This window comes from Drepanopeziza brunnea, assembly GCF_022702325.1.
Source record: "Drepanopeziza brunnea f. sp. 'multigermtubi' strain 214-2 chromosome Unknown ctg1, whole genome shotgun sequence".
In the NCBI taxonomy this organism is placed as follows: domain Eukaryota; kingdom Fungi; phylum Ascomycota; class Leotiomycetes; order Helotiales; family Drepanopezizaceae; genus Drepanopeziza; species Drepanopeziza brunnea.
In genome coordinates, this window is record NW_027094064.1 from 3,622,562 (window position 1) to 3,649,512 (window position 26,951).

The window sequence follows — 26,951 nt, forward strand, 5'->3', positions numbered from 1 at the left end:
TCTCATATCTATCCCCATTCATCTGTATCTTAGTCACTGCTCAGGTGCTCTCGTCTACCAATCAATATATCCTGCTTGACCTGTCCCGTGCTCATATTCGTTCCATGCCTCCTCTGCACGAGGATCCGGTAGAAAGGAATTATAATCTTGATGAAAGCGAACGAAGCCCACCCCTTCATTGTAATCTTCACTTTCTCTCCTTTGTAGCTCCTACAAAGCTCTAGATAGCGTTTCGGGTCATCTGTAATCACTCCGTCGACCTGCTTGCTGATGCACCACCTCATCGTGTTATCGTCGTTAACTGTCCAGAGGAAGAGTGACCGGCCTGGCTTTCTTACATCTTGCATGAATCTGCTGCCGCCGGGTCCGATCATCATCTTTTGGAACACGTTGAACGATACGTCAGGGAGTTCCAAAAACTGGCGTGCATATGGTATGTTCCAGCCAATGTGGGCAATATGAAAGCCAGGAAGATATTTGGAGCAGATCGGTAGGCATTTGGCCTTGGAAATTTTAGTAACTGCTGCTCTGCATGTTGTGGGGTCTCTATACATTCCAACATCCTAGAAGGATTCTTTCCGACCATTTTATCGAATGATCCACTTGTTCGATAGCAGCTGCAATTGCACTGATCAATCTATCCGGGTTGTCGTCAAGCTGCCTCGCTTGTCAGCCGCAGCTCTAGCTTGCTCGATCTTCGGCCGGTACCACCATACCTTGATATCAAGTAATATCCAAATGTCCTCCAGTCCGGGCGAGGCCAAATATTCCAACAAGTCGACCAGTCTAGCCATCGCTTGTTGAGGCTTTCGAATGGTTCGCAGCGGTTCGATAAAAGCCCAGTCGCAATCGACAATCTTGTGCTCCAATCCAAAACACCTCTTCAAAGTGGCGTCCTATCGGAAATTATTATCATTACGCCACGTTTTCGTGTCTCGCTGAGTGCCCACGTGTGAAAGAACCACTACTCCATCTCTAGATAGATGCAGATCCGTCTCGATGGCGTGCGCGCCAATCTCCACCGCACCCTTAAACGCCCCCATACTGTTTTCTGGGAATTTGGCTTTGTATCCTCGATGCGCAATGGCTTGCGGTCTCTTCCCCTCGCGAGTTTGCACAGCTTTTGTAACTTTGAAGGTCGTCAGTAACGTCCAGATCCGAGAAATCCGCGCTCTTACATCCCGGGGCCTTCATTGTATCAGGAAGTAGAGCAACAGTGTCCATAGCTGGGTTCGCCATCGAGTCTGGCATAGGGTTCTGGGTACTCGGATCCTCCTTGGGGTGTCTATTCCCTATCCACAAGAGAAGGTAGACGTTATCCTGGGACCAAATATACATCAAATTCTCCAGTCTTCAAGCGGGAGTGGACGCGAAGTCATGAGCTCAGGAACAGAGAACGGGAGAAAGAACCGAAGAAGGAAAGTGAGGCAAAAGGATCTAGTTGTACAGTAAAATACCTACAAGTACCGTCTAGACATAGTGGGGTCCGTCCGTCCGGAAAGCCGGGGCCAGATGCAGAGCACGGCGCCCAATCATCGATTCCAGGGCAGAATCAAGCATTGAGCATTGGTAACTCCCTACGGACAGGGAGTGGGCTTGGGCCTCCTCCCGCGTACCAGGCCCAAAGAAGCGAAAAGCACAGCACGGGAACGTCGTTAACCGATCAGTTTCGTTTTGGCCCAAAATCCTATCTACATGTTTTCTCTTCACCAACCACTTACATTGACACACACACACACACACACACTCTCTCTCTCTCTCTCGCGGTAGCAAGCTTATGCTTCGAACTCGACGATTATCTCCCGATACTACTGTTTGCCGGGTCGACTGTGGCACAACCCTGTTGGCGATCATGCACCGGTCAATTCAACCTCGTGGAACACGCATCAGTTGTCTGGAACACCCCTTGCCCGCTCAACTGGTCGAGAGGCATATCGGTGGCAAGCTGCATAGACAATCTCGACCGTTCGCTGGGAGTACAGCATACTTCAGGTAACAGCATCACATACATGGCTTTGAGGACACCAAAGCACGCACTTGAGTCGTTCTGGATATGGGAGTCCATCCCAGGAGTGATCTCTGCATGCCAGGAATGCCGAAGCGTCTCATGACCTTGATTCGCTGGAAGCTTCAGGTGATACAGATTTATTGGTTGCACGCTACCAGGAGAAATTGATAACGCAAATCCTGTCCGTGGCCGTGAGCAATTACGATGTGCCGAATTGCCAACCCGAAATGCTTCCTCCGCGTGAAACTTTCCTGGCTCAACTATTTCGCAGATCAAGCACTGCTTGGGAGAGAAAAATGCCTTTCCTGGGCAAAAGCTGACTATCTGTACGCTCCATGAAGCCTGTCCGTGGCAATTTGACATCTTGGACATCTTCGTCCGATGCCTTATGAATTGTTTCCGTGATCGATTACACCCCGTACCTTATCGTCTGGTGCAATTTTCTATGGTTTATCTTTGCTTCCATTTCCGCGAAATATCAGATATGTCCCAAGCTTTCGTTAGGTCTAGAACTCTATGCTTGTAGGTGCATCTAGCGACATCTGATGTACCACGGTACAGGCCTAAGTATTACCCCTCGAGGGTGCCTTAAAAGTTTAGTTTACACTTTAAACCCCCTGTTTTCCCTACCCTCGAGGGGTAATACTTACGCCTGCGACGTAGTATAACAAACGTCTATGCGAATGTTTTCATCCGAAGAAGAAATTGGGCTTATACTCAGTGAAATTGAGATATCCAGCAAGCCTTCGGATCCTCTGAAGAGGACAAGTGAACTCACAGCACAAAACATGGACCACTCTTAATAGGGTAAAATTTGAAAGGAAGGTAGAAGCGATTATCAGAGCTGCAACACCGCTCATCGTTGCCTGCGCGGCCGCTTCACCGGAAAGAAGGCATTGATTCCACAGTCAGACTCAATGATGAACGAACACTACGCTGGAAAGAGGACATAGCTCATAAAAATTTTAAAAGACGAGCCAAAAATTGAAAAAATCTTTGAAAAACGATCGCAAATCACCTTAACGGCTCCCCCATTTCTAGCTATTCATATCTCTCTTTGCCTACTGACTGAGATACGGCCGCGAAATTTCATCTCTCCAATAATGAGGTTAAATTGCGCCCTTTCGAGTTCTCAATGCCACGATGCCTCATGCCCTCTAGCCTGCCGTATTGGTGCCAAGACCTAACACTACACGTGATCCACAAACTACTAAGCGAGCAGCCCGTTAACCCCCAAGAGCTCCGACGAACTTTTCCATCTCCTCTACGACTAACGACAACAACCGCCAAAACACCACAGAAATGGCATCCTCCAAGACCGAACGCAGCGGCATCGCCGTCGGCCCTAACAAGGGACATGTACGCACCACACCCACCCATTGAACGCTCCGCCCGTCTCACCTCTTGGAGGATCTCAAAAGTCGTTTTCCTTCCTTCCCACATCCCGCTGAGACGGGGCGGGGGCAGAACAGAAACATTTTTGACGATGGACTCAACGGGCTAACCCACTCTCGGTACACGGTGTAGAAAACCGAGGCGCGAGTCGTCAAGCCGAGAATCAGTCGCTCCAAGGGCAAGATGACCAAGCGCACCCAGTTCGTGCGCGACATCGTCAAGGAGGTCTCCGGGTATGTATTCTCTTCTGCGCGCGCATTCTGCAGAACCGGGAAGCTGATTTTACTGTGTGACAGACTCGCCCCATACGAGCGCCGAGTCATCGAACTCCTTCGCAACAGCAAGGACAAGCGTGCCCGCAAGTTGGCGAAGAAGAGGGCATGTGTTCTCCTTCCCTCTCTGCAACTACGAATCTAACATCTCAAACAGCTCGGTACCTTTGGACGTGCGAAGGCGAAGGTTGAGGAGCTCACGAACGTTATCGCTGAGTCGAGACGCGCTGGCCATTAAACACTATTCCGATCCGACAAGAAGTACCTGAGCCGACGGAGCTGTATGAATGGATGAATGGACGAAAAGTTCTTTTGCGGAGGGGTGACCGTACCTGGTAGCTATCTAGCTGCCGGATCCAGCTTGGGATTCCGGTCGCAAATAAGGAAACGAAATTCTGCAACTCCATGTTCGTGTTTGATGTTACATTTACCATTTTGACACCGCGTTTTTGACTGCTGGACTGTTAATGCCTATTGATTGAGCCAAAACTCTCTTTTATGGCTACATTTGCTGTCCCACTTCCCACCCAAACTCCTCGCTATGGACATGCCCGCCCAGAAAATGCAACACCCATAGCCTCGTGAATCATCTCCTCACTCCCCCTACCTATTTCTTCCCAAACCCCTTAAGCCACTTAGGCATACCTCCCTTACCACCACCAGTCCTCTCCTTCCCCTTCCCTTGTTCGACACTCTCCACCTTCCCATCCTCCATCTCATCAGCTACCAGCTCAGGGACTGGAATCTCCTTTGCAGCAGCCACATACTGCCCCTTCAGCACCGACCGACGCCTATCCCTAACCTCGTCACTCGCAGCATCCTCCCAGATAAAATTAACCGTTACCCCGCCCTCAAAACCCAGATCCCTAATCAGCTTCTTCTCGTTCCGCGGAACAGTCTGCGGTCCTCTATCCTGGTATACTAACTTGAACGGCTGTTCTTCCGCTGCTATCGTGCCCTTCACATGCTCATACAGATTAAGACCCGTCTCGGCGGCTGTAAAGCTTGCGATGATGGATGTCTCATCTGGGAACCTGACTTTAATGTTTACGGAAGTCTTCTTGGCAAGCTTGGCCGCTTTCTCCTTGTCGAGACGTTCTTGCTCGGCATCGGATGGGAGGCGCTTGTTCATGGCGTTCTCTTGGAGGCGAGATTGGTGGAGTTTGGCGTGGGCGATTGTGGGCTCGAAGTCGTTGTCGATGTGTGGTCGGAGAGCGGCTTTGGGCGTGTCGGCTGTAGGAGCAGCATAGACGGTAATAGGGCGATGGTTTGGACCGAGGAGTTGTTGGGGGCTCTCTGGTCCTGGCGCAGGATGTGTAGCGGCGTCCTCAACCTGGTCGAAGGAAATCAAATCTTCCGTATCGCCCATCACAATCCCAGGGTCAACCGAAGCCTCTGGTAATTTCGCAATTGCATCTGTAACAGCCTCGGTTTTTGGATCTTCGCTGCTCTTCGGCTCCTCGTCCTCCTTGAAATACTGCCCGATTTCCTTCATGGCCTCCTCCAGCGGTTGCTCCGTCTGCTTGAACCCAAGTCTAATGGACACACTTCCCTGATTAAATCCCAGCTGCGCCAAAGTCTTCTGCAAACCACCGAAATCCGACACCTCTCGTCCCATGAGATTCAGAGAGGGCATCTCGTAGAATATCCGTCCTGCCCCCGAAGCCCCTTTCTCTATCTGTGCAGCACCCCGACCTGTAAAGTTCTGTGTTGGCCCATCCTGCCTCGACTCGAATTTCCGCAAGACCAGCCACAACGTAGTATCGCTCGGAAACTTGTCGACCAACCGCCCACCAGGTACATCCTTGGCTAGCGATTCTGGTAATTGTAGAGCTACCGAAACAACGGACGGAGATCGGGAGACTAAAACAAGCTCGAGTTTGGCGCCTGGCACTAGTCCTGTTTGTCTGTATGGGCTGGAGAGGTTGACTGCCTTGTTGTTGTTCCTGTAAAGCTTTAGAAAGTATACAGTAGCTTGTGGTAGTGGAGCTTACTTGAGTCCATACCTACTTGCATCAAGGTTAAATTTCTTACAGGCTTGCTCCAGAACATCCGTCATGTATGTTCCCGGGTTGACCTTAATGACGGTCCGGCGGAAGGAGGAGTCAATTACCACAACATTACTCGCCATGGTCTGGGTGGACGTGGTGGCCGGACTTGGAGTCTGAAGCTTCTGCCAGGATTTTTGACTGGAAGTGAATCTCCAGTAGACAGTGGGATCGGGCTTCGAAGATCCGTGTTGTGGTCGAAGTTCTCTGAGGTTCTCGAATGTTGCTCAGCAAGAGGCAGGTGGGTGTGGCGGGGTGTCAGTTTCTTCGTATGTATGCGAAGCTCTCCAAACAGAAGACGCTGTAGAGAAAATTTCCAATGTGAGAAGTCCGAGGGGAGAAAAATGATCCAACTGGAATTACGATACGCAAAGATAGCGCATATAATATTAGTCTGGTCGCGTACGCAAAACTGAAGTCGATCTTCTAGTGCCTGTCATGGCAGAATCTCGGTTCCTCCTGGTCCGTGAGCTCTTGAAGCTCACTCGACGCGCAGCCTGTCAACCTACGATACAGTACAGGCCACTGATATCCAACACCCCCTTCAACTCCACCAGGAAGCTATCAGATCAATAAGAGGGCTCAATCCGTTCTTTTCACGCCTTGAGATACCCAACACTCAAAATAACCAAGGAATATGGTACGCATCGTCCCTTGCCCAAGCTCAAATAAACAGGCAACTAACTCTCTCCAGAGCTCCCCCTTCTCCATTAGTATGGTCCTCTTTACGTCCATCCTCTGCGATATACTCTGACATACCTATTCAGATGGCGGCGCCTGCGTGGCAATGGTCGGCAAGGACTGCGTAGCCATAGCCTGTGATCTGCGCCTCGGTCTCCAATCCCTAACCGTCAGCAACAATTTCCCCAAGATCTTCTCCTACGGCGACGTCTACCTCGGCCTCACGGGGCTCGCGACGGATGTTTCTACAGTGTCTGATCTCTTCCGCTACAAAGTCAACATGTACCGTCTCCGCGAGGAGCGCAATATCTCGCCTTCGACCATGGCCAACTTAGTTTCTTCCTCCCTGTACGAGAAGCGCTTCGGCCCATACTTTGTCAGTCCAGTAGTCGCAGGTATCGATCAAAAGAGTGGGAAGCCGTTCATCTGTGGGTTCGACAGTATTGGGTGCATTGATTTCGCCAAGGACTTTATTGTCGGCGGGACGGCGAGTGATCAGTTGTTTGGTACCTGTGAGGGACTTTGGGAGCCGGACTTGGTATGCCCTCTTTTCTGAAGGATGAAGGATGAGGACCCTCAAAATAGCTCTCAGAAGCTAACATTAGACAATCTAGGCGCCAGAGGACCTGTTCGAGACCATCTCTCAAGCCCTCCTAAACGCAGTTGACAGGGATGCATTGTCCGGTTGGGGTGCTCACGTCTACATCATCGAGAAGGATAAGGTCACGAAGCGGTTATTGAAGGGTAGACAAGATTAAGGGGGGCGTTTACAGGCGTTATTGCGAGATACAGCTGCTGGGGTCGGGCACTGGCTGGTCTTGTGTACACTAGAAATGGCATGGAATTGCGGCTCGACGACAGCAGAATGGACACACGATATGATGCACGATTATTTTCTTCAAACTCCGATTGCAGGTCTGTTTTGTGAATGGTGGACTCGAAGGGCTGGGTCGAGATGTCGGAACTATGGCAGGCTTCCGATGCTGGGATAAGTATTCGAATGAGTTCCTGTATATATTTGAAGACATCTTCGCCCTGTGGTAACCTCTGAAAAACACCTCTAGTATATATCTGAATACATCTTCGTTCGGTGGTAATTATATCCAAACACCTACTTTACCAACACCGTCCAAGACGCCGAAAGAAAGGACTAATCTTATGGCATGCCTGCCTACCTTTACGGTTTTCTCCCATCTGCCCCTCAGGGTCTGCTTCCTAATCGACACAAGAATTAGCGAAGAGCATTGAATACAGCGCAGTCGAGGTGAGGAAATAATGAGTTACTCACCACCTCTTCATCAGAAGCTCACATAAGGGTTGGTTTGGGAGCTCCAGTATGATGAGCTTGGCCCTGGCAGTGCTGTTTGAATATTATGCCAGCTAGTAAGAGAACTTCATATATACCTACCTATCTCTACATAGGACTTGGCCTGCAATCCATTAGACTAACATCCTCCAAAATCCTCAGCGTCCTCGCAGGCCACTCTTCATTCCCTCCGAACACCATACTGATGGTAGCGAATTGATCACGTGAATGACCGCTAGGCTTAGCGTCCATGTGGTCCGTGCACAAGACTTCTCAAGGTTATAAGCTCGACTCCCTCCCAAACTTTCCTTCTCTTTTCTTTCCTCCTTAGCTCTCTTTGCCTATTGGCTTAGATCAAGTGTAGTATCTGTTCTTTTCAGTTTAATCTCTGAAAGACGTCTAAGGGCGTCACATTGATTATACTTATTTTTGTCCTTCGGGGGATCGCCTCTGGGCTTGCCTATGCTTTCTCCCACTGTGTCACTGGTATTACACTGCTTCCAGTTGACGCGACATTTTTCATTGCGTATCTGGGCTTACCTGGATTGTGAAGAAGAACCCACATTTTTAAATGAGAATTGACCTCTACAGATCGGGAACCTTTGTACGGGAGCTGTAGGTCATATAGCGGACACGTTCTCTGAGTGTCATCGGAAATGCGGAGTGCAGCGCGTCGTAATATGTTATGGTTTCCGAACACGACTTTGATGGTGATCAAGTCGCAGAATTACCCCAAGGGCCAAGGAGGAGGATGCTCTCTCGGTCTTAAGCAAACCTCGTCGTAAAGCCCACAGCTCATGTATGATTCCTACGATCATCTAGACCAATCTTCAATTCAAATCTTCCATTAAAATGGCGGCGACCTCAGGGATGGTCGACCCTCGAATCTTCGAGCAGCTCCAAACCAAGATCGACGACGACGCCGAAGTTAGAGAACAAATCAAATCAATAACCCAAACACTCGAGAGACAAGGTCGAAGTGCGCAGTCCATCTTGTCAAGAGCTCATTCTACACCTGCTGCCAATCGTGAGCTTGCCCCTCGTCTCCGCAAGCTCTGCTAAAACCCCCAGTCCAACCGGTCCTCGAAGCCGCAGAAACCTCGATCAAAGACGAGATAGACAGCATCAGCAAGCTCGCTGCCGCCACCGCAAGCTCCCCATACTACAAATACAATGGTCTTTGGACTCGCGATGTGCAGAATGTGGTCTTCTCGATCCTGATGTGCGGATGGCTTGGTGGGATGAGCAAGGATGGCAAGGTGGAGCCGGGCAAACTTCTGACGATTGAGGAAGTTGGAGAAATCCTTAATGGTATGCTACATAATCTACAACAAGAGCTGTACTGACAGAACCACAGTCCCAGTCAACCTCAAAGACCGCGACGCTTTCCACATCACCATCGAAGAGTACCTTCAGTCTCTCATCAACCTGATCGACGAGCTCTCTCGCCTTGCCATGAACTCTGTCACTCTCGGAGACTACCAGCGCCCGCTACAAATCAGCCAGTTCGTCAAGGACATTCACGCAGGTTTTCAGATCCTGAACCTCAAGAACGGGCCGTTGAGAGTGAGGAGCGATAGCATTAAGTATAGCGTCAAGAAGATCGAGGATATTGTGTACGACCTGTCCTTGCGCGATTTGATTCCAAGGGCTGGGGCTCCGGGCGCTTGACTGGGACACGAGAACCGGATATATTACGATCATGATGAGAGACCAAAACTTGCGGAGCGCTACAATTGCATCTGCTGGGTGAGGGGCACGATACCGGTATCCGACAGGTGGATTCCAGAGCTCCAGCCTTGACGGTGGGTCCCGAATGTGAAGAGAGTAACGGAGGAACGCATTCAAAAGCCAAATTTAGAATAGCTATAAGGTGAACAAAATATCTGCTCCCAGTTAATGCTCTGCACCATCTCATTTTTTGAATTCCAACGTTTTGCCCACATCGGAACATCAAATCCCCGCGCACCGGGTGAAGTCCCGAACCGTGTCCACACGCGACGGATCCTGATGTTCAAGTCGAAAAAAAGTCCACTCACTGATGCCGCCACGATGACGAGCGCCGCCGCACCTCAAGCCATGTCCCTCAAACCGTCCTTACCAATTGAACTCCTCCCAAGTAGTTTCGCCCTTATATTCTCACAAATCCACCCGGCGACGCTCCTCTCTGCATACTACCTGCGATTTCCTGCTCTAGTCGCCAACCCAACCTCCACTCTCCTCAGTTCCCTATTGCCTCTAGCAGCTATACAGTTCCTGTTTGCAGTGGTGTGTCTACCAGCTGTAGGAAGCAACACAAAGGCAGTGAAGAAAGTGAAGCTCAATGCACCAAAAAAGGCCGACGGGGCCGTTGCGGGCAGGATTTTCGTGAGCTCTTCTCTTTTTCCCTACTAGTTGACTCCTGGGTTGCTTAAGTGTAAGTAAATTGCTAATACATCTTTTCGCACGGAAACAGACATCTTTCGTAGCCCTCATCTTCACAAGCCTCTCCATCCCGCTCATCACCCTTTTACAAATCCTCTTTGGGGCGCCCCTCACCACGCATCTGCCACACACGCTCCTCTCCTCCGCACACATCGCGCTCCTCACGGTATTCCCGCTCATCTACGTGCATGGTTCAGATGGCCGAAAGTGGCGCGAGATATGCTCTTTGTACAGTCCTCTCGACGAGGTGTTTGGTGGTGCAGTTGGGTGCTTCTTAGGGGCTTGGGTGGGAGCTGTACCGATCCCGCTGGACTGGGATCGGGAATGGCAGAAATGGCCGGTTACGATTGTGACAGGGGCGTATGCGGGCTATGTTGTGGGCAAGACGATGGGCAGCTGGGTGTGGAGGGGAAAGAGGATTGAGTTGGAGTAGGGGTGAGATGAAAGATATGTACGATTATACCCCCAGGGAATTGAGGTCTTGACTGATGAAGGCGTTGTTGTCTTATGTTGCATGTTCGTACTCAAGGTTGATAGTTGCCTGGGACTCTGAAGTCGGTTTCACATCGAGGGTCGACTTTGACGTGGGAAATTCATATACGCGGTCTTGAAATCACCTCCCATCATGAATTCTGTTGGGCATCGCACTCAATGTCGAAGTACATGTGAGACTTTGGGAAATGGAAATTGTCGATTTACCCTTGATTCAATACCTGAGTCCAGCTTCGTCTCCTGTTCCAGATCTACTCGATTACTTATCCCTTGGGTTCGCACTCAATGTCGAAAGCTATCAGGGACAATAAGAACTTGGTAATTGTCCTTGAACACCAAGTCTGATTTGTAGTTCGAGCCCATGCCGGCGCACCTTTTCTATTCCAGTGCCGACTGTTCTAGAAGACTGCGAGGCCTGACACGGGTTGAAATACGAGCCACTCGCGGGCCGGGAGGCGACAACGCAATTGGAAAGGTCCATCACACGATCAGAAATCTCGGTCGTGAAGATGCGGTGCGACGACGGAAGCGGTGCGGCTGGAGACTTTTGGTTCAGTTGTGTTGTTCTGCCAATCGGTCGGTGATCGCGCTGAGTCTGAGCACTTGGCACTTGCCCTCGAAAGAAGCTTTACCTTATCGGCTGTAAACGACTCACCCCCTGGGCCCCTCGCATAAAAGTCAATCAGCTGTGCTGGGTAGGTCTTCCTGCAAATCACATGAGCTGTCTCTCTGTCAAGCTGCCCTCGGCTCACTGGTCGTCGTCGGATAATATTGGGCCATGATTGAGGGTATTCGAGTCTCCGGTCAGGTCAGCCTGTGAATCGCGCCGTGATGGCCTGCACCAACCTACATACATACTCACGCAGTCTCTTGCCAATGGCCTCCGCCTCTTCGAGAGCTGACAACGTGAGGCCTCTTTGAACCACCTGGCTTGTTCCTGGCTCCTTAATACTCACTCGATCGCTTTCCAGGTCCCCAAAGACAACCAACCACAGCTCGGAGATTCATACTCGTAGTCCATACGGATTTCTTGCCGTCTCATACGCAGATTGCCATCGAGGCTCTTGAGTGGCCCGTATCACCTCACCTCACACGAGAACTGGCAGAAAGAAACAATCCCTGAGCACGTAAATGCATGGAATCTGCCCGTTGTTCCAGAAATAAACAAGCGAGGTATCGAATGAGCGTCTTGCAGGATTCGTGGAAATTTCACAAGCCTGCAGAATCCTTCTCTGTGTAACAAAATGCTACCAAAAGATCTCTTCCCGCCGCCAACACTTATTACATTGCTTTTGAGGGCAAGAGATATGAAAATGGCTTCTTGGTCCGAGGAGGCGTTTCGGAGAGGTTGTTTATTCGGTGGGGCTCTCTTGTGTACACACCATGGCTGATAGATAGTCCCGACACAAGGAGAATGATTCGAGAATCGAGGCCAAAATCCCGGAACAAGTTGCCCATCTCGGAGTAGTGGTGGGCTCCTCCTTTTCAGATTGTTGCTGCGGCTGTCAGGCCAGTCTAATCGAACAAGTGCTCACATTCCTCAAAAGTGATGCAGCCATTCACAAACCAGAAAAAAGCCTTCCAAGGTAGCGGGCCTCCAACCACTCCCCTCATCGGCTGGGGAGTCTGCATCTACCGGTATCTGAAATCAAGTGTGTGTGCCGATATTGCAGCTGCCGAATTCGCGGGCATTGATTGAACCGAACACCTTAGCCAGTGGGTGCAGACAGAAGTGCAGACAGAAGACAGACTCCGGAACATATTGAAAAGAGAAGAGAACCTACTCTCCGGCGATAGATAGTACCACCTGCAAGCAAATCTGCCCCCATAAAATGTCTCTCCTACCTGTGGTCACATTACATCCTTTTCTTAGCTTCCCAACCCAAGTACAAGAACGCCTCCCCTGCTGTGTAACTGCTACCAGCCGGGCCTGCCAATCGGTGTCTATAAGTTCAGCTCGCTCCCCAAACCTCTCTCTACAGAGTCTACCCCCTCTACTCTACTTACAATCAGTCGTCTTTGTACTTACCACCAGCCAACATGGAGAAGGAACACTACAGCGTCAACGGCTCTGATTCGCCAACCCTCAAAGCCCCAGCTCACAACAACTATGTTGATGCGCACACTGGCGTCGAGACGAAGAGTGGCCGGATCGCAGAGGCTGCTGATCTGTATGGCAGCATCGCAGAGGCTGAGGAATACGGATACGTGACTCGAGGGTACGTTCTACACGTTGACCCTGGTACCGCCCAGCAGCTAACTATGAGTGCTCCAGTCTCAAGTCTCGACACATCCAGTTCATTGCTCTTGGTGGTACGATCGGAACTGGTCTGTTCCTGGGTATCGGATCCGCCTTCACACGAGCTGGTCCTCTATCCGTGCTTTTGGGTTACTCTTTCACTGGTATTGCAATCTTTGGAATGATGCAATGCTTGGGTGAGATGGCAACCTGGCTTCCTCTTCCTGGCTCCATTCCTCAGTTCTGTGCTCGATACGTAGATGATGCTCTTGGATTTGCGGTTGGATGGAATGTAGGACTCCTCGGGTTGCGGCAGTGTCATGTCCTAGAGCTAACAAGGTATCGCAGAACTGGTATAACTCGGCGATCACACTCTGTGCTGAGATATCTGCCGCCGCAATCGTGATTGATGTACGTTTCGTCCCGTTTGGCAAAATTGTTCTTCATGTTTATGGCAAACAAGGAACCGAGTTTTTGGTCCTTGTCCTCCGCTCCCAGATTAATGTAGAGAGCACAGACTGACGTCTTTTGATAGTTCTGGAAAGGCGCTGAAGGCATCAGCGTGGCGGTCTGGATCTCAATCATAATCGTCGTTGTTGTCGGCCTTAACATCTTCGCCGTTGCGATATACGGAGAAGCAGAGTTCATCTTCGCTAGTATAAAGATTCTGACAATTGTTGGGCTGTTGATTATGGCATTCATCGTTGATCTTGGCGGCGGACCAAAACATGACCGCTTGGGATTTAGATATTGGAAGAACCCTGGTGCCATGAAAGAGTACCGCTCAACCGGCTCAACTGGTCGATTCTTGGGTCTCTTCTCCGTCCTGGTTAACGCAGCCTTTTCCTACGGTGGTGTTGAACTCGTTGCCGTTGCAGCTGGTGAGGCCGAGAACCCTCGCAAGAACATTCCCAAGGCAGTCCGCAGGGTCTTCTGGCGTATACTGTTCTTCTACGTGCTGGGTTCGTTGGCAATCGGCGTTCTTGTTGCCTCGAATGATCCTCATCTGCTGAAGGCTCAGGAAGATGGAGCTCCTGGAGCTGCTCGATCTCCCTGGGTCATTGGCATTACCAACGCTGGTATCCCAGTCTTACCTTCCATTATCAATGCTGTCATTTTGACTTCGGCGGCGTCATCCGCCAACGCGTTCTTGTACACTGGATCCCGTTACCTCTTCGCTCTTGCGCAGAACAAGCAAGCCCCGCGCTTCCTCCTCCGCTGCAGCAAGGCTGGTGTCCCATACTGGTGCGTCGCCATCACCGCATCCATCTCAGCCCTCACCTACCTGTCCGTCAATCCTGGCGGTCCTTCAGAGGTCTTCACCTGGTTTCAAAATTTGACTACTATCGCCAGTCTGTTCACTTGGTGCTCGATCTGCATCGCGTATATCAAGTTCTACCACGCACTGCAAGCCCAGGGCATCGACAGAAACACTCTCGTGTTCAGATCCCATTTCCAGCCATACACGGCCTGGGCCTCCTTGGTATTTTTTGCCGTCATCATCCTTTTTAACGGCTTCCACATTTTCGTGGGCGAGCACCACCAATACTGGAACGTTACTGGTAAGCTCAACTGACTGACCCTGTCAAGCTTCCTGTAACTTCTATCAAAGTGCTGACGTTCTGCAGACTTCCTTGCCGCATACATCGGTATCCCGATCTTTCTCACCCTCTACACATTCTGGAAGATCTGGAAGCGCAGCCCTTTCATCAAGGCCGCAGATGCTGATATCCAGAGCGGAAAGGCGGCCCTCGATGCCGAGGATGGCCAATGGCCGGAGCAGATCCCCAGAAACATCTTCGAGAAGATCTGGTTCTGGATTGCGTAGGTCAGCGGCATCGTTGCGTTTTTTATCTTCTTCCTGCGCGTAGAATGGGGCGGATGTGTACATGAATGAACGACATGGAGTCGATGCTGGGCCGCGTCTGAATAAAGATATGCGAGAATTTATCAATTGATGGTTGGATGGTGTGTTGTAAAAATTCTCACACTTGAATAGCTTCTTCACTATGTCATTCATCTTGAGATCTCGGACATTGCTACGCTAGAGTGAGATGTTACCTCTATTGACTCCATTCTGCTCTTTCCACACTCACTTGCCTTGGACTACTTGACCTTTTCATCTGTATTTAAAGATATGGGGAAAGCCAAATTTTTTCTTTCTTTTTTCGTTATTCTTCTCCCCGTGTCAGATAGAAAAGAGAAGGTCGGTCGTCCGTCCGTCACACCCTCCGTTTGACCTGGCCTCGAACCGTCTAAGTAGTGCCCACCCATTCGTCCCTTCTTCAACATGCGGCCTGTGTGTGATCATTAGAGGGATTTTGCAGCCCAGTTAACGCACCCAGTTTATCCTAAATATAGCGTCAGCGCCACAGCCAAACGGTTAGTAAGGTTGCATCGTTTCAGGAGATGACGATTACTGACTGACTGACCTGCCGAGCAGCTTTCAATATAAATGCATTTTTTGCTGCCTGATAGTGCTTGCTTTCGGGTATAATTAATCGTGCTGCGAGGCGTTTCGAAGAGCGTTCGCGATAACGGTCGGGTTTGCACCGAAAGCAAAGCCGCTTGTCATCAACCTTCGCTAGTAGAAAGAAAGATAGTATGGATGGAGTAAACCGATTGCTAGACTTCGCAGCGAGAGAAATGCGTTGAAGTAGCCTTTTTTTTTTTTTTTGTAGATGTTATAAGGGGTAAAGAAACGCGTATCACGAAAAATCGCGGATTTATAATTTTCGGCTAACAGCAGTTGCCGGGCACTGTAGATAGCTCGTCCGTATTTATACAAAGTTCCTTTATAAACAGACTAGCTGCTGCGAATGATCCTGCAAAGGGCAACTGCAAACTTTCACGTCGTAGTCTGGTCTTCGTGCATAACCTGAGGCGCATCGTGTTTGCTACGGAGGTTAAAATAGCCAGTAGAATCTTTACATTGTTGTACATTTACCGGCATATGCAGTCTATTGTACAGCATCACCTCTTGCGCTTTGATGCCTTCTTCGTGGCCTCTGGTATAGTGGTCAATTCACCTGTGGGATCCTCCTCTTCCATCTTCACCTTTTCGTCGCCGAAGCCCAACTCTGCCTTCAAACCTGAAGACTGGTCGGGATCCGCATTGACCGGCACTTCCGCCTCAACCTCCTCAACTTTCACCACTTCCTCCTTGACCAGTGCCCCGTCCTCGTCTTGCTTGATCATCTCCTTTTTAATTATCCTACCAGCCGTGACTTTGCCTCTCTCAGCAGCCTTACACAGCCCCTTCAGCCCCAGCTCACACTCACCACATTTACGTCCTACAGGCAGACAAATCGTCTGTCCTAATCCCACCAGGACCCAGTTGATTTCGTGCCACAGTTCCTTCGGTAGCCACGACTGGAGAGCTATTCGACTCTGTTCTGGTCCCTTCGTCTTGTGCCACCCCCAAAGATTCGTAATGCGATGGACATGCACATCAACTCCAATGCCCTCATGTTTTCCCCAGGCAGCACTCAAGCATAGATAACCCATCTTCGGTCCCACCCCCGGTAGTGACATGAGGCCTTCGATCGTATCCGGAATATCACCGTTGTACTGATCTCGCAAGATTTCTGCCGTGGCTTTTATATACTTCGTTTTGTTATTGTGAAATCCTACTGCCCAAATCAACTCGTTGAGCAGTTTTGGGTCGACAGCAAGTATATTCTCCAAGTTGAGACCAACTGGCGCGCCTTCCTTGTACGCTGGGAGTTCCGTATACAGACGGTTCATCGCCTGCGCGTTCGTCGTATCCTTCGTCTGCGAAGATAGCATCAATGCGGTCAGGGTATGGTACCTCTTCACCAAGGGCGTTACAGTCTCCTGTCCTAGCCTCTCACATCCCATGGTATCGACTGCTGCATTCTGCGCTGCGCCAGTGGTCCGCATCTCCTTGACCGTATTATAGACCTCTCGCCAGTCATTGGGGGGGTGGATCTCGACATCGCCCGTCTCTTCGTTCTTGACTTTGCGCGCTGGCTTGCGCACCTTGCGCTCTTTCGCGGGGGAGAAATCGACGCTCTCCTCTATTTCCGTCTTGCCCGTCGCCTTCTGCGGCGACTGCTTGACCGGCGTTCTTGCTGTGGCATTGCGCTTCCGTTTCCGCGAGTTGGGGATCACATCTTCTATATCCAGTGCCGCCTCGGAGTCAGGAGACTCTTCCTTCTTGACAACATTATGTGCAAATCTCGAGAGAGTAGATCGGTTACTTCGTCGGCCGGTGGGGGAAAGCGTTGTGGCGTTGAGGATCTTGGATGTTTCCTGGGAGATTCTTGAGGTTCGCATGGTGAGGTGGGGCATGTGCTGCTTGGGAATCCGTTCTTTTTAAGTGAAGCTTTCGGCCCCTGAAAGATCAGCGAGCGGCGCCGGCGCCGTCAAATCAACGACGACATGATTCGAATTCTCGCTTAGCTGGGTCAAGCCCGACGACATTATACAGGGGGGAAGCTCGCTTTCTCGTGGCACCATTATACCAGAGCGGAATCGAGCTCAGATGCAACTTGCTAGAATCACATATCGCTCATCAGGTAGCCTGTGCGTATTACTTTCCTTTTTGCTTGCGTCTTGAGGTATTTCGGCATCCTCGGCAGCCCTGTTATTCTGAACACTTGATTTGGAATTTCGAGTAAACATGTCCTTCTTGAAGCTCTATACACAGTTTGCGCAGCTTTGGGGCTCGCTCGCCGTGTAGCGATCGAACTCTTGAGACTCAGCCATACAGTGCGAGTCAACTCTTTATTCTCGAGCGCTGTGGCTTTCATCACAGTCAAATATCTTCTTTTCACGCATATAATAAGTCTATCTCGACCACCTTGTTCAACTTTATTCCAGTATCACTATCTACTTATCTGTGCTGTCAGCCTGCTATATCAAATATATCTCTTGGCTTATCCAAGGATGGATTCTCACCATATGTCTCATACTTTGTTGTCCAACAGAAGCTCTTCTCGGATCTATCAAGATCTCATATCATGCCAGCGGCCAAGACGCAACTATACGGATGAAAGTACTCAAAAGCTTATCATGGATTCACATGTAAAGGTAGATAAATTCTCTATTGCAGCAGACAAGCGACGGTTCTATAAAAATAAAGCTTGCTGCTCACAAATGGCATCACACGCTAAACCAGCCCAGGTCCGACCCAAAGCACATTCCAAAAAACGGCCGACAGTATGTATTGTAGGCGCCGGTATTTCTGGTCTCCGTTGTGCAGATATTCTCCTCAAGCAGGGTTTTGATGTCAGTATCCTAGAGGCTAGAGACAGGATCGGTGGCCGAGTTCACCAAACACCTCTTCTTTCAGGTCAGCTAGTTGACCTTGGAGCAAACTGGATTCATGGAACAGACAACAACCCGATTCTCGACCTCGTCAAGGAGACGAATACTGCCACGCATGACTGGGGAGACGGCTTCAATGTGTTCGACGAGAACGGGAAATTCTTGGAGAATGGGAAGTCTTTGAATGAGACGCTGTGGGGTTTCATTGTGGAAGCTTTCAAGGTATACAGTCCTCTCGATCTCTGCCCCTTGTATCGTCTTGGGGAGCTCGGTACTTTGAAGCCATGAACGATCTGTGACAATCACCGCTGACTACATGAGCAGTACTCGGCTTCAAATTCCACAACAATCGACCCAAAGCTGAGCCTCTATGACTTTTTCGCCGAAAAGATCCAGGATATCTTCCCAGGCTCAGAAGAGGCTAAGCAGAGTAAGACTTTAATGCAAATGGCCGAGATGTGGGGAGCATTTGTTGGTAGTCCGGTCCAGAAACAGAGCTTGAAGTTTTTCTGGCTGGAGGAATGCATAGATGGAGGTATGCGCTCCAATTCCTGTTTTATGCAACGAAGATCGAAATTCTCCATTTACTCAAGGTAACTAGAAAATCTCTTCTGTGCGGGTACATATCAGAAGGTACTTGCCACGATAGCAAAGCCTGCTCTGGATGGCGCTAAGCTCAAGCTCTCGACCAAAGTCACTTCTGTTGCAAGTGGGTTTGAAAAAGTCTCCGTCCAAACAGACAATGGATATAGCCTCGACTTTGATGAAGTTGTAATCACCTGTCCACTTGGGTGGCTCAAGAAGAACAAAGCCGTATTCCAACCCGAGCTGCCCGCACGGTTCACTCAAGCTGCAGACGCCATAGGTTACGGATCCTTAGAAAAGGTGCGCATGATCGTATCCTTCTTTGGTCTTCCACTACTGACCCTCGAATAGGTATATGTCACATTTCCCAGGGCATTCTGGCTCGGAAGTGCAGACTACCCAGACACAAAACCCTTTACGGGATTCGCTCAGTGGCTTGCACCCCAATACGCCAAAGACACGAACCCCAAAGGCTGGAACCAAGAGGTCGTCGACATGGCCACCCTCCCCAATTCCTGCGCCCACCCCACCCTCCTATTCTACCTCTTCGGCGACCAGTCCGAAACATTTGCCACAGAGCTTACCGCCAGACCATCACAGAAAGAGCGTGACGAGTACTTAACAAAGTTCTTTAAACCGTACTACTCTCTGCTACCTCATTACAATGCGGAGTCAAAAGACTGTGTCCCGGTCCAGTGCCTAGCGACGACCTGGGTAGCGGATGATCTCGCCGGAAACGGGAGCTATACTACCATGCGGACCGGGCTGGAGGATGCGGATAAGCATATTGAGGTTATGAGGGAAGGGCTGCCGGGAAGAGGGGTTTGGTTTGCAGGCGAGCACACTGCTCCATTTGTTGCGTTGGGGACGGTGACGGGTGCTTATTGGAGTGGTGAAGCTGTCGCTAAGCGGATTGCAGGCTCGTACGGAATGTATGAAGATGTCGATTCCTAGGTAGAGGTCATCATAGCCCGAGACGAACCTAGTCGAAGGATCTTATGAATGAATATCGCTGCTTTATGCTATGGGAGTTGTACTCCTCGTCAAAACCTGTTGGATGAGATATAATGAGTAGAAATAGATCATCTTCACGATAAGATTTCTACTACGATGAAAATTTATCAACTTGGCCACTACTGGATACTTCTAGCGAGGAACCATCATGTCAACCTTACCCGCCTCGTCATGATCCACCCTCTCCTTTTCTCTCTCCACCCTCTCCTTCTCCCTTTCCTTCTCCGCCTTCACAGCTCTCTCCTCCCTCTCACTGAACCGATCAGAGAACAGCTGAAAGTGCGGCCGCATCACAATCGTGTACTTCACAAACTCCTCCATGCAATCCACGATCCGATCCCGGTTCCCGCTGGGAATCATGCGGCTTCCCCCTTCATCTGCGTCTTCGGACGTGAATTGCGTGTAGGCTTTAGGGACTGAAGATTGATTTGGGATTACGAACATTCGCATCCATCGGCCGAGGATACGGAGGGAGTTGACGGCGTTGAAGGATTGCGAACCGCCGGAGACTTCGGCAACAGCGAGCGTCCGGCCTTGAGTTGGGCGGACAGAGCCGACGGATAAGGGGATCCAGTCAATTTGGTTCTTGAAGACTGCGGTCTGGAGAGCGCGCTTCAGTATAGATACGAAAAGAAGTTGGAGGTGTGATGACGGTGAGCTTTACCAGAGTTCCGTGCTGCTCAGGCGATATCCAAACCTGTCCGTCGCTCCAGCGGCTCAAGTCTCGCAATTCCTGAACCTTGGCATGGCTATGCTGGACGTCGTCTTTGACAGGTAAGCCGGCCGGGTCGTAGACACGAACGTCACAGCCTAGTCTGAACAAGATTCGCGATGCCTCAAAAGCTAGAAGCTTGGAGTAGGATCTGCAAGATTCAGCTGCAGCTCTGAAGAACCTCAATCTCCGACTCCTTACCTCGATCTCAGACTCCCGTACAGAACTAGCACTTTCAATCTCTGCCCTGTGGTCTGAAGATCCGCCTCCGCCAGTCGCGTCACGATGCTCAATTCCAGCTTACTGATCCAGTCACTTGACGTGACATCGGGGTCCAGTATGAATGGCCGATATTTCTCTCTCACCGTAGCATTGTCTTGATCTGCGGTTAACGCCAAGGATTTAAAGGAGTAGATGGGATCGATTTCCAGGTGCTCAACTTGACGCATTGATGATGTGTTGTTTAAATCACCCTGGATGGCCATTGGTGCTGCCATCGAGCTCGCCGGACGGAGTCTGGCTGATCTATCAATCGCACTTGATGCTCTAGGTTGGAAGGGGAGACCTCGGAAAGTGGTTGTGAGCTGGGCACTGCTTAGCTCTGAGATTGAAAGATGTGGCGGCGACATACTGCTCGTCTAAGAAAATGTGACATTTACTGAAACTAATTCTGACTCCGGGACCCTGAATTTGTTAATCCAGTGTCGGCGCAAGTGGCCAGCTTACTTGTATCTAGCATGTATCTAGAAGAGCAGGAGAGAATTGGCGAGTGACTAAGCCAGACCAAGAGACATTCTTGTAGAGAGACTATTAAACAGGAGAGATAGACATACCTGGAAATGTAGCCGAGATCACGAGTATCTAACAGATCAACGTATTTTTGGTGTTGGTGCAGGGAAAAAGAAAAGACTCTTGAAAATTGTAGATGATGGGTCCGCTCGAGGTTGCGAATGTCACTGCTTCAATTTCACTCGTTGGAGCCCCAACCACACACACCCTGAGTCAGCCGAGAAGTCGGGGCTCTCGCCTACTCGTTTGGCGAGTCACGCCAATGTTTACTCCCGGAATAATAAATCGAATTTCGATTCCGGTGCCGCACCAATCGGTGAATGGGGTATCCAGTTCGATCTAGAGGGATTTTCTGACAGCCTCAATGATTCTGTTCTAACCGTATTTATAGTGTAGCATGTGTAGCTCTAAGGTTTCAAGATCGTTGTACAGGAATAGCAGCTACTAGATTCATGTATTAGTGAGGTCCTGGACAGGTAGCTGTAGACACTATTTGTGGACTGCGGGCAGAAGCAGTAGATGAGATAGTACAGATGATATGGTTAAAATGAGACAGAGGTCTATATATAGTCCTATACGCTTTTTACGCTTCCTCGACATGTCCGCTCTTTTCATTTTGCTCCGCTTCGATTGAAGAACATTCACTACCCGTGGCGTCTCCGAGGCTTTTTTTTGGCTTTTATAATTTTCTAGACCGGCTACAGAGGAGTATTGCAAATGCAATATAATCCTGCAGCTCTTTTTAAGCCTGGAATTTGAACCTGTCTGGTATTGGCACTGTGGGATCATCATCTATACTCAGAAGCATATGAATCATGACTGCCTCAGTGGTGCCGTAATATACGCCAATCCAACCACAGATTCGCGGAATATTTAAAAGCTTTTACATGAGTAAGAACTTCTTCGTTTCTCAAAGAAAACTGAGGTACTTTATCTGCCGCGATCACCGCTCTGTATGGGAGATTTTGCTCCTTTTGGATCAACTCCGGGCGCAAAAATCTACCTAGTTCGAGAGGGTGCTCTCCACGCTTATAGCTCTGACAAAACGTTGAAAGTGGTAGCTTGTCTTGTTGAGTCACAGCAGGCGTACTGTTTGCTCGTCTGCTATGCAACCCCTGTATTCTATATGGGAGAGGTGATACTTAAGAGTTGAGGCGATGCTTAAGAATTCAAGACCAATACTAAGTCCTGATAGAAAGAGATTCGGACATAATGAAGCCCAGGTCCAGAAGTTTCTTCCGTGACCTCATGAGAATATCAATTGTTATTCTAATCAATGAAAATCGCCAAGAGAGGTTATTACTCACGCCTGCCAAATAAATCCAAAGGAGCCATGAGACCATCCTTTGCACTCTCCCTTTCGCAGTGCCCTTAGATATAATTGGGAAATCGAGGAGTTTTTGGAATTTCGATGCTCCGTCTTCCATTCGAAGTTAAGCACATTCAGATATTAGACCTGCTTTGAATTTGAGTTCTGATCCTCATATTTGGCCCATTCTTTGTCGGTTGTTGTTCTAAGTTGTCATGCATCTAACATATTTTGATAGTCGCTCTCTCTGTGCTAGGGCTCATTTCCTTAACCAAAATGCCTTTGATATGTATTTTTCAGATGTCATCACACGACCCGTGATATGGGTGAAGAGGTCAAATATCTTGGCCTTAAAACAAGGCTGTGAAGACTCAGCAGCTCGTCAGAGAGATATCGAGCGCCACAAGTACTGTATCTACACAACCTTCTCTTTCTCAATCTCCTTCGTCTCTCCGTTCTCTGACATTCCACTCCTCTAATTACCTTGTCCTTCTAATAAAACAGCTGAATGCGTGCGCCTTCACAAGGCTAGGTGGAAATCACCGCAAACATGCCTCCGAGGTTCAAGTCGTGGGTAGTGCTGGCATTCGTGCTTCTAACTCTGTATCTGGTCTTCTGGCGCAAGGATACTCTTTTAAGTTCAGGTCAGCATGCAGTGGACATGCTACCGTATATGGCATCAGTACGGGAAGCAAGGAGTCGGGAGGACTAGGGGAGACACCAAACCAAGGTGATCCGCCTTTTCAGCCTACGACCGCGAAAGAAGTACAAGGAGCTCCGAGCATTTCTGAAAATAAGCCAAGCGGCGTGAGCACTGTAGCCCAAAGGCCTTGGACGAGAACTTTTAAGAATTCCCTTTCTACAGCGAGTCGCACAGTATCGGAAAAGTTCATCACGATCTCCACAGCGCAAGTTCTTCATCATATTTTTTTTATCTCTATATGGCTTATTTTCATCATTAATGAGCTCGACTTCCTTCTTATAATTCGCGTAATTAATATGACCTTATGCAATGTAATCGTCGATAACCGACGATTATATCAAGTGGAGCTTACTTTACAATCTACTCGATAGCCGGTGATTTTTCTCCCTGCGAAAGCTCTAGTAAAGAGAAAGCTCAAGGCTAGCAAGATTGCGCAAATGGACTTCGATAGTGGCATCGTATTTGTAAATATCCGATGTAGTTTTGGAGCTTGCAAAAGAAGAGGATGATAAATTGAACATAAGGTAAGTAGGTGCAGGAGGAAAGGTATATCTCTTTTTACAGTGTATCTCTGTGATTGATCGTGAACCTGCTTCAAAAATGCACTGATTATACTTGTCTTTTTGTGGCAGCTGCTGCATTCAGCCGCTGCAAGAAGAGATACTACTCCAGTCTGTATTGACCCGGAATCATCTGTGGTATTTAAATATGCTGCATGTATTCCGACATGCCTTAATTTTGTGTTTCCACCGCGAAAGCATGGCCAGCCAGGTGATGTGAGAGTATACCGGTAGTATACTTAAGAACACGAGCTGTATTGCCTGTCAGGTTTGCCGCGCCAGACGCACGAAACGTGATCAGCTGAGAACTGTATATTCCTTCCGCGAAAGCATAGGTGGAGAGTATGTTGCCGATCCGGCCCAGCTGTCAATTTTTGATCTGGTTAGCAGAGCTTGGAGCATCAGGTGGGAATGTCGAAAAATGTCGTGAAAGAGAAGTGATACGGGCCTATCAATGAACCTAAAATATAGGCAGCTGGCATACTGGCCAATTTTTCATTCTACCGCTACATGACCGACATCTCGGCAGCAGGAATGAACGGCTTTTAACCGTAACATCAGCGCCATGGGCAATGTGGGGGAGAGTGCTAGCAAAATTACTGTTACTAGGCCGAACTGAGTTTGGAATGAGACTGGAGATTTCTATTATAGCTAGCACTATGCAATACTCACTATCTAAAACCTCATATTTCTTACAAATGCAGAAAACACAAATCATGAAGCCCTACAACTTGCTCTTGAAAGAGCTTGTCTCGTCCTTCTTGATCAAAACATCACTGTCTGGGTACGGGTCCACCGTCAGACCATTCAAAGGGTTCAACTGGCTGGCTCTGTAGAACATGTCCTCGTACACCTTTCCGTCTTTCCGTCCCAGGCTGGAGTCAAGCTGCCAGTCCGGAAAAGCCCAAGCATCAACCAATCGCAAAGCATGCGGTCTGATCTCCTGCAATAGGTTCATCACAGACTTTGTGCGCGCGAGTTGGATCTGGCGCACTGTGACAGCAGAGGATGAGTAGAACTCAGAAGCTTCTTTCTCGAGCGTATTAAGTGCGTAGAGACGGAAGAGCTTGTGCAGAACATCGATAGTGGCGGGGTCGAGTTCGTAGCGTAGAGACTCGGATTGAAGGGCATCGTAAAAATTCTTGACGACGAGGTATTGAGAGTGAGCTGTGCTGAGGCGCCAGAAGTCTACCAGCAGAGAGTTCCACGAGTTCTTCTCGACGTCTCGGTGCTTGAGGGCCTCAAAGGTAAGGAAGGATGCACGCCATGCGAATGCATCAACAAGGTCACTGTCGGAACCCAGAATGTCGAAAGCGGCGCCCATGTCTTGTTTCTTCAAAAATTTGGCGAAAATGCGGGATGTATCATTGTTCGGGGCGTTACCTTTGAGAACTGCCCGAGCAGATTTGAGGAGCTGATTCAGTGTAAGCGATGATAGGTAATGAAAGACTATTGAAACTTACGTATCGTGCGACCTGTTGAGTCAACATATAGTTGTCACCTTCCCAAGTGGTTGTGGGAAGGTAGTCGGCATACCAAGAGCCGATTCCACTGAAGCTAGAGTATCCGTGTCCGCCACAAGCTCTGCGGCAGACCTCGAGACCCTCAGCGGCGGTGGTACTACCAAGAGCTTTCAACCCGCAGGATGTGGCATGCAAGTCAGCAAGAAGATCACTGCCAGAGTGCGTCTCCTCAGGGCCAGGGCCACGATTGGATTTCGAGCCCTCCGCACCCACTTGTTGCATCCTCTTTTGATTTTCCTGGTACATGGCCATCATAGACTTTCCAGTAAAATGGAGTGCAAATGTGGCTGCCAACAGAGGAAGAAGACGGAACTGCACCATAGTATAGTTCAGAACTTGGTTCTCTCCGTCGGATCCTGATGGAGCATCTCGGTCTTGAAATTGACGCCTCACTGCAGCATATCTTGTGGCAATAGTCACACCTCGAGCCAGGACTCCTCCAGATTGCAAGACGATCGTGGACCGCACCCAGGTCAGAGTACCGTAAATCAGAGATGGAGAGGATGGCTTGACGTATTTACTAGTTTCGGGATCGACTCTGGAGAATCTGGCTAGCATGTTGACGTGTGGGATCTTGACCTTGTTGAAGAGGAGAAATCCGTTATCCATAGTGTTGTAGCCAAATTTGGGTCCAATGTCACCAACGTGTACTCCCTCCAATGGCTCGTGTGTCTTCATGTCTCTGATCTGGCAGACGAATGGATGCGGTCCATATGGCCTTCCACCGATGATGAGCTGTGCCATCACAACCGCATGATTTGCTGTCCGTCCAAGCGATCCGATCCACCACTTCGATGCGGTGAGGTGTGGGGAATGAAGAACAAAAGTTTTGTCCTCTGGGTTCCAAGTGGCCGTCGTCTCCAAACCTCGCACATTCGATCCGTGTCCCAATTCCGTCTGCGCATAGCAGCCAATAGCCTTGTAATTCTCAGCAGGTTCGAGAAAGAGCTTGTGCTGCTCATCGGTTCCTTGGCTTCGGAGAGTTGTCTGCAAGAGATTAGTGACTGGCTGCAGATGAAAGAAATACTCAACATACAAGGTACATGGTTGCATGCAATCCATAAGGCGTAGGCTCGCTGATGAGGTCGTTGGCCATCATGTACTCATCCTGAGTCCAGTTGTGCTTGACATATAATTGCCTTAACCTCTTCGCTTTGGCCAGCGAGGTCTGGAACCTGTCGACCCGTCCATCGAAATAGTTGTTGGACTTGTCAAACACCTTGTCCGCTTGAAGGATCTCCAGGATCTTTTGCTGACGGTCCAGGACATCTTTAGTGAAGAGGAAGTTGGAGAGCTTCTCGACAGAGATATTGGACGTCTCTCTCTCCGCCTTGATGAGTTCTGTCCCTTGTGGAGGAGACGGCTTCAGGTCCTTGACCCATTGAGGAGTTGGAGACATTTTGGTTATGAAAGCTGGTAAATGATTGCTGAATGAAGTCAGAGTTTGGGAAAGCGACGCGTTTTAATGTTGTGGCTTCGGGTTCTCGGTCAAACATGTGAGGAACGCAGAAGTCGCCGTCATCAAGTCCGACCAGACATCGTGCCGAGGTACAGTACATTTTGACTTTCTTAGCTCGCTCTCCAAACTGTTGCATCTGA

At 49.5% G+C, this 26,951-nt stretch overlaps 12 protein-coding genes across 12 annotated transcripts; 6 read left to right on the forward strand and 6 right to left on the reverse strand.

The window, feature by feature from the left end:
• Positions 1-29: 29 nt before the first annotated feature.
• L3040_000597 (uncharacterized protein) lies at positions 30-1,251 on the reverse strand (the record flags this gene model as incomplete). Its single annotated transcript, XM_007288307.2, has 5 exons — positions 30-503; positions 553-657; positions 717-896; positions 951-1,129; positions 1,179-1,251. 5 exons carry the CDS (start codon positions 1,249-1,251, stop codon positions 30-32), a joined length of 1,011 nt encoding a protein of 336 aa, XP_007288369.2.
• A 2,059-nt stretch (positions 1,252-3,310) lies between these two features.
• On the forward strand, positions 3,311-3,913 carry L3040_000598 (uncharacterized protein; the record flags this gene model as incomplete). Its single annotated transcript, XM_066155231.1, has 4 exons — positions 3,311-3,367; positions 3,536-3,636; positions 3,700-3,781; positions 3,833-3,913. 4 exons carry the CDS (start codon positions 3,311-3,313, stop codon positions 3,911-3,913), a joined length of 321 nt encoding a protein of 106 aa, XP_066013269.1.
• Positions 3,914-4,282: 369 nt separating this feature from the next.
• Positions 4,283-5,806, reverse strand: L3040_000599 (uncharacterized protein; the record flags this gene model as incomplete). Its single annotated transcript, XM_007288305.1, has 2 exons — positions 4,283-5,621; positions 5,670-5,806. 2 exons carry the CDS (start codon positions 5,804-5,806, stop codon positions 4,283-4,285), a joined length of 1,476 nt encoding a protein of 491 aa, XP_007288367.1.
• A 554-nt stretch (positions 5,807-6,360) lies between these two features.
• L3040_000600 (uncharacterized protein) lies at positions 6,361-7,162 on the forward strand (the record flags this gene model as incomplete). The annotated part of the gene is made up of 4 exons (XM_066155232.1): positions 6,361-6,363; positions 6,418-6,436; positions 6,491-6,942; positions 7,019-7,162. The coding sequence occupies 4 exons, from the start codon at positions 6,361-6,363 to the stop codon at positions 7,160-7,162; spliced, it is 618 nt and encodes a 205-aa protein (XP_066013270.1).
• Positions 7,163-7,501: 339 nt separating this feature from the next.
• On the reverse strand, positions 7,502-7,962 carry L3040_000601 (uncharacterized protein; the record flags this gene model as incomplete). Its single annotated transcript, XM_066155233.1, has 4 exons — positions 7,502-7,619; positions 7,693-7,755; positions 7,813-7,834; positions 7,914-7,962. The coding sequence occupies 4 exons, from the start codon at positions 7,960-7,962 to the stop codon at positions 7,502-7,504; spliced, it is 252 nt and encodes an 83-aa protein (XP_066013271.1).
• A 600-nt stretch (positions 7,963-8,562) lies between these two features.
• On the forward strand, positions 8,563-9,381 carry L3040_000602 (uncharacterized protein; the record flags this gene model as incomplete). Its single annotated transcript, XM_007288303.1, has 3 exons — positions 8,563-8,737; positions 8,782-9,021; positions 9,068-9,381. 3 exons carry the CDS (start codon positions 8,563-8,565, stop codon positions 9,379-9,381), a joined length of 729 nt encoding a protein of 242 aa, XP_007288365.1.
• A 381-nt stretch (positions 9,382-9,762) lies between these two features.
• On the forward strand, positions 9,763-10,567 carry L3040_000603 (uncharacterized protein; the record flags this gene model as incomplete). Its single annotated transcript, XM_007288302.1, has 2 exons — positions 9,763-10,077; positions 10,166-10,567. The coding sequence occupies 2 exons, from the start codon at positions 9,763-9,765 to the stop codon at positions 10,565-10,567; spliced, it is 717 nt and encodes a 238-aa protein (XP_007288364.1).
• A 2,099-nt stretch (positions 10,568-12,666) lies between these two features.
• On the forward strand, positions 12,667-14,693 carry L3040_000604 (uncharacterized protein; the record flags this gene model as incomplete). Its single annotated transcript, XM_007288301.1, has 5 exons — positions 12,667-12,845; positions 12,902-13,157; positions 13,214-13,276; positions 13,401-14,427; positions 14,494-14,693. The coding sequence occupies 5 exons, from the start codon at positions 12,667-12,669 to the stop codon at positions 14,691-14,693; spliced, it is 1,725 nt and encodes a 574-aa protein (XP_007288363.1).
• Positions 14,694-15,838: 1,145 nt separating this feature from the next.
• On the reverse strand, positions 15,839-17,164 carry L3040_000605 (uncharacterized protein; the record flags this gene model as incomplete). Its single annotated transcript, XM_007288300.1, has 1 exon — positions 15,839-17,164. One exon carries the CDS (start codon positions 17,162-17,164, stop codon positions 15,839-15,841), a length of 1,326 nt encoding a protein of 441 aa, XP_007288362.1.
• A 738-nt stretch (positions 17,165-17,902) lies between these two features.
• Positions 17,903-19,696, forward strand: L3040_000606 (uncharacterized protein; the record flags this gene model as incomplete). Its single annotated transcript, XM_066155235.1, has 5 exons — positions 17,903-17,920; positions 18,014-18,379; positions 18,482-18,692; positions 18,759-19,042; positions 19,094-19,696. The coding sequence occupies 5 exons, from the start codon at positions 17,903-17,905 to the stop codon at positions 19,694-19,696; spliced, it is 1,482 nt and encodes a 493-aa protein (XP_066013272.1).
• A 192-nt stretch (positions 19,697-19,888) lies between these two features.
• Positions 19,889-21,123, reverse strand: L3040_000607 (uncharacterized protein; the record flags this gene model as incomplete). The annotated part of the gene is made up of 4 exons (XM_007288298.2): positions 19,889-20,356; positions 20,421-20,619; positions 20,670-21,052; positions 21,100-21,123. 4 exons carry the CDS (start codon positions 21,121-21,123, stop codon positions 19,889-19,891), a joined length of 1,074 nt encoding a protein of 357 aa, XP_007288360.2.
• Positions 21,124-24,553: 3,430 nt separating this feature from the next.
• Positions 24,554-26,751, reverse strand: L3040_000608 (uncharacterized protein; the record flags this gene model as incomplete). Its single annotated transcript, XM_007288297.1, has 3 exons — positions 24,554-25,243; positions 25,293-26,339; positions 26,389-26,751. 3 exons carry the CDS (start codon positions 26,749-26,751, stop codon positions 24,554-24,556), a joined length of 2,100 nt encoding a protein of 699 aa, XP_007288359.1.
• Positions 26,752-26,951: the final 200 nt, after the last annotated feature.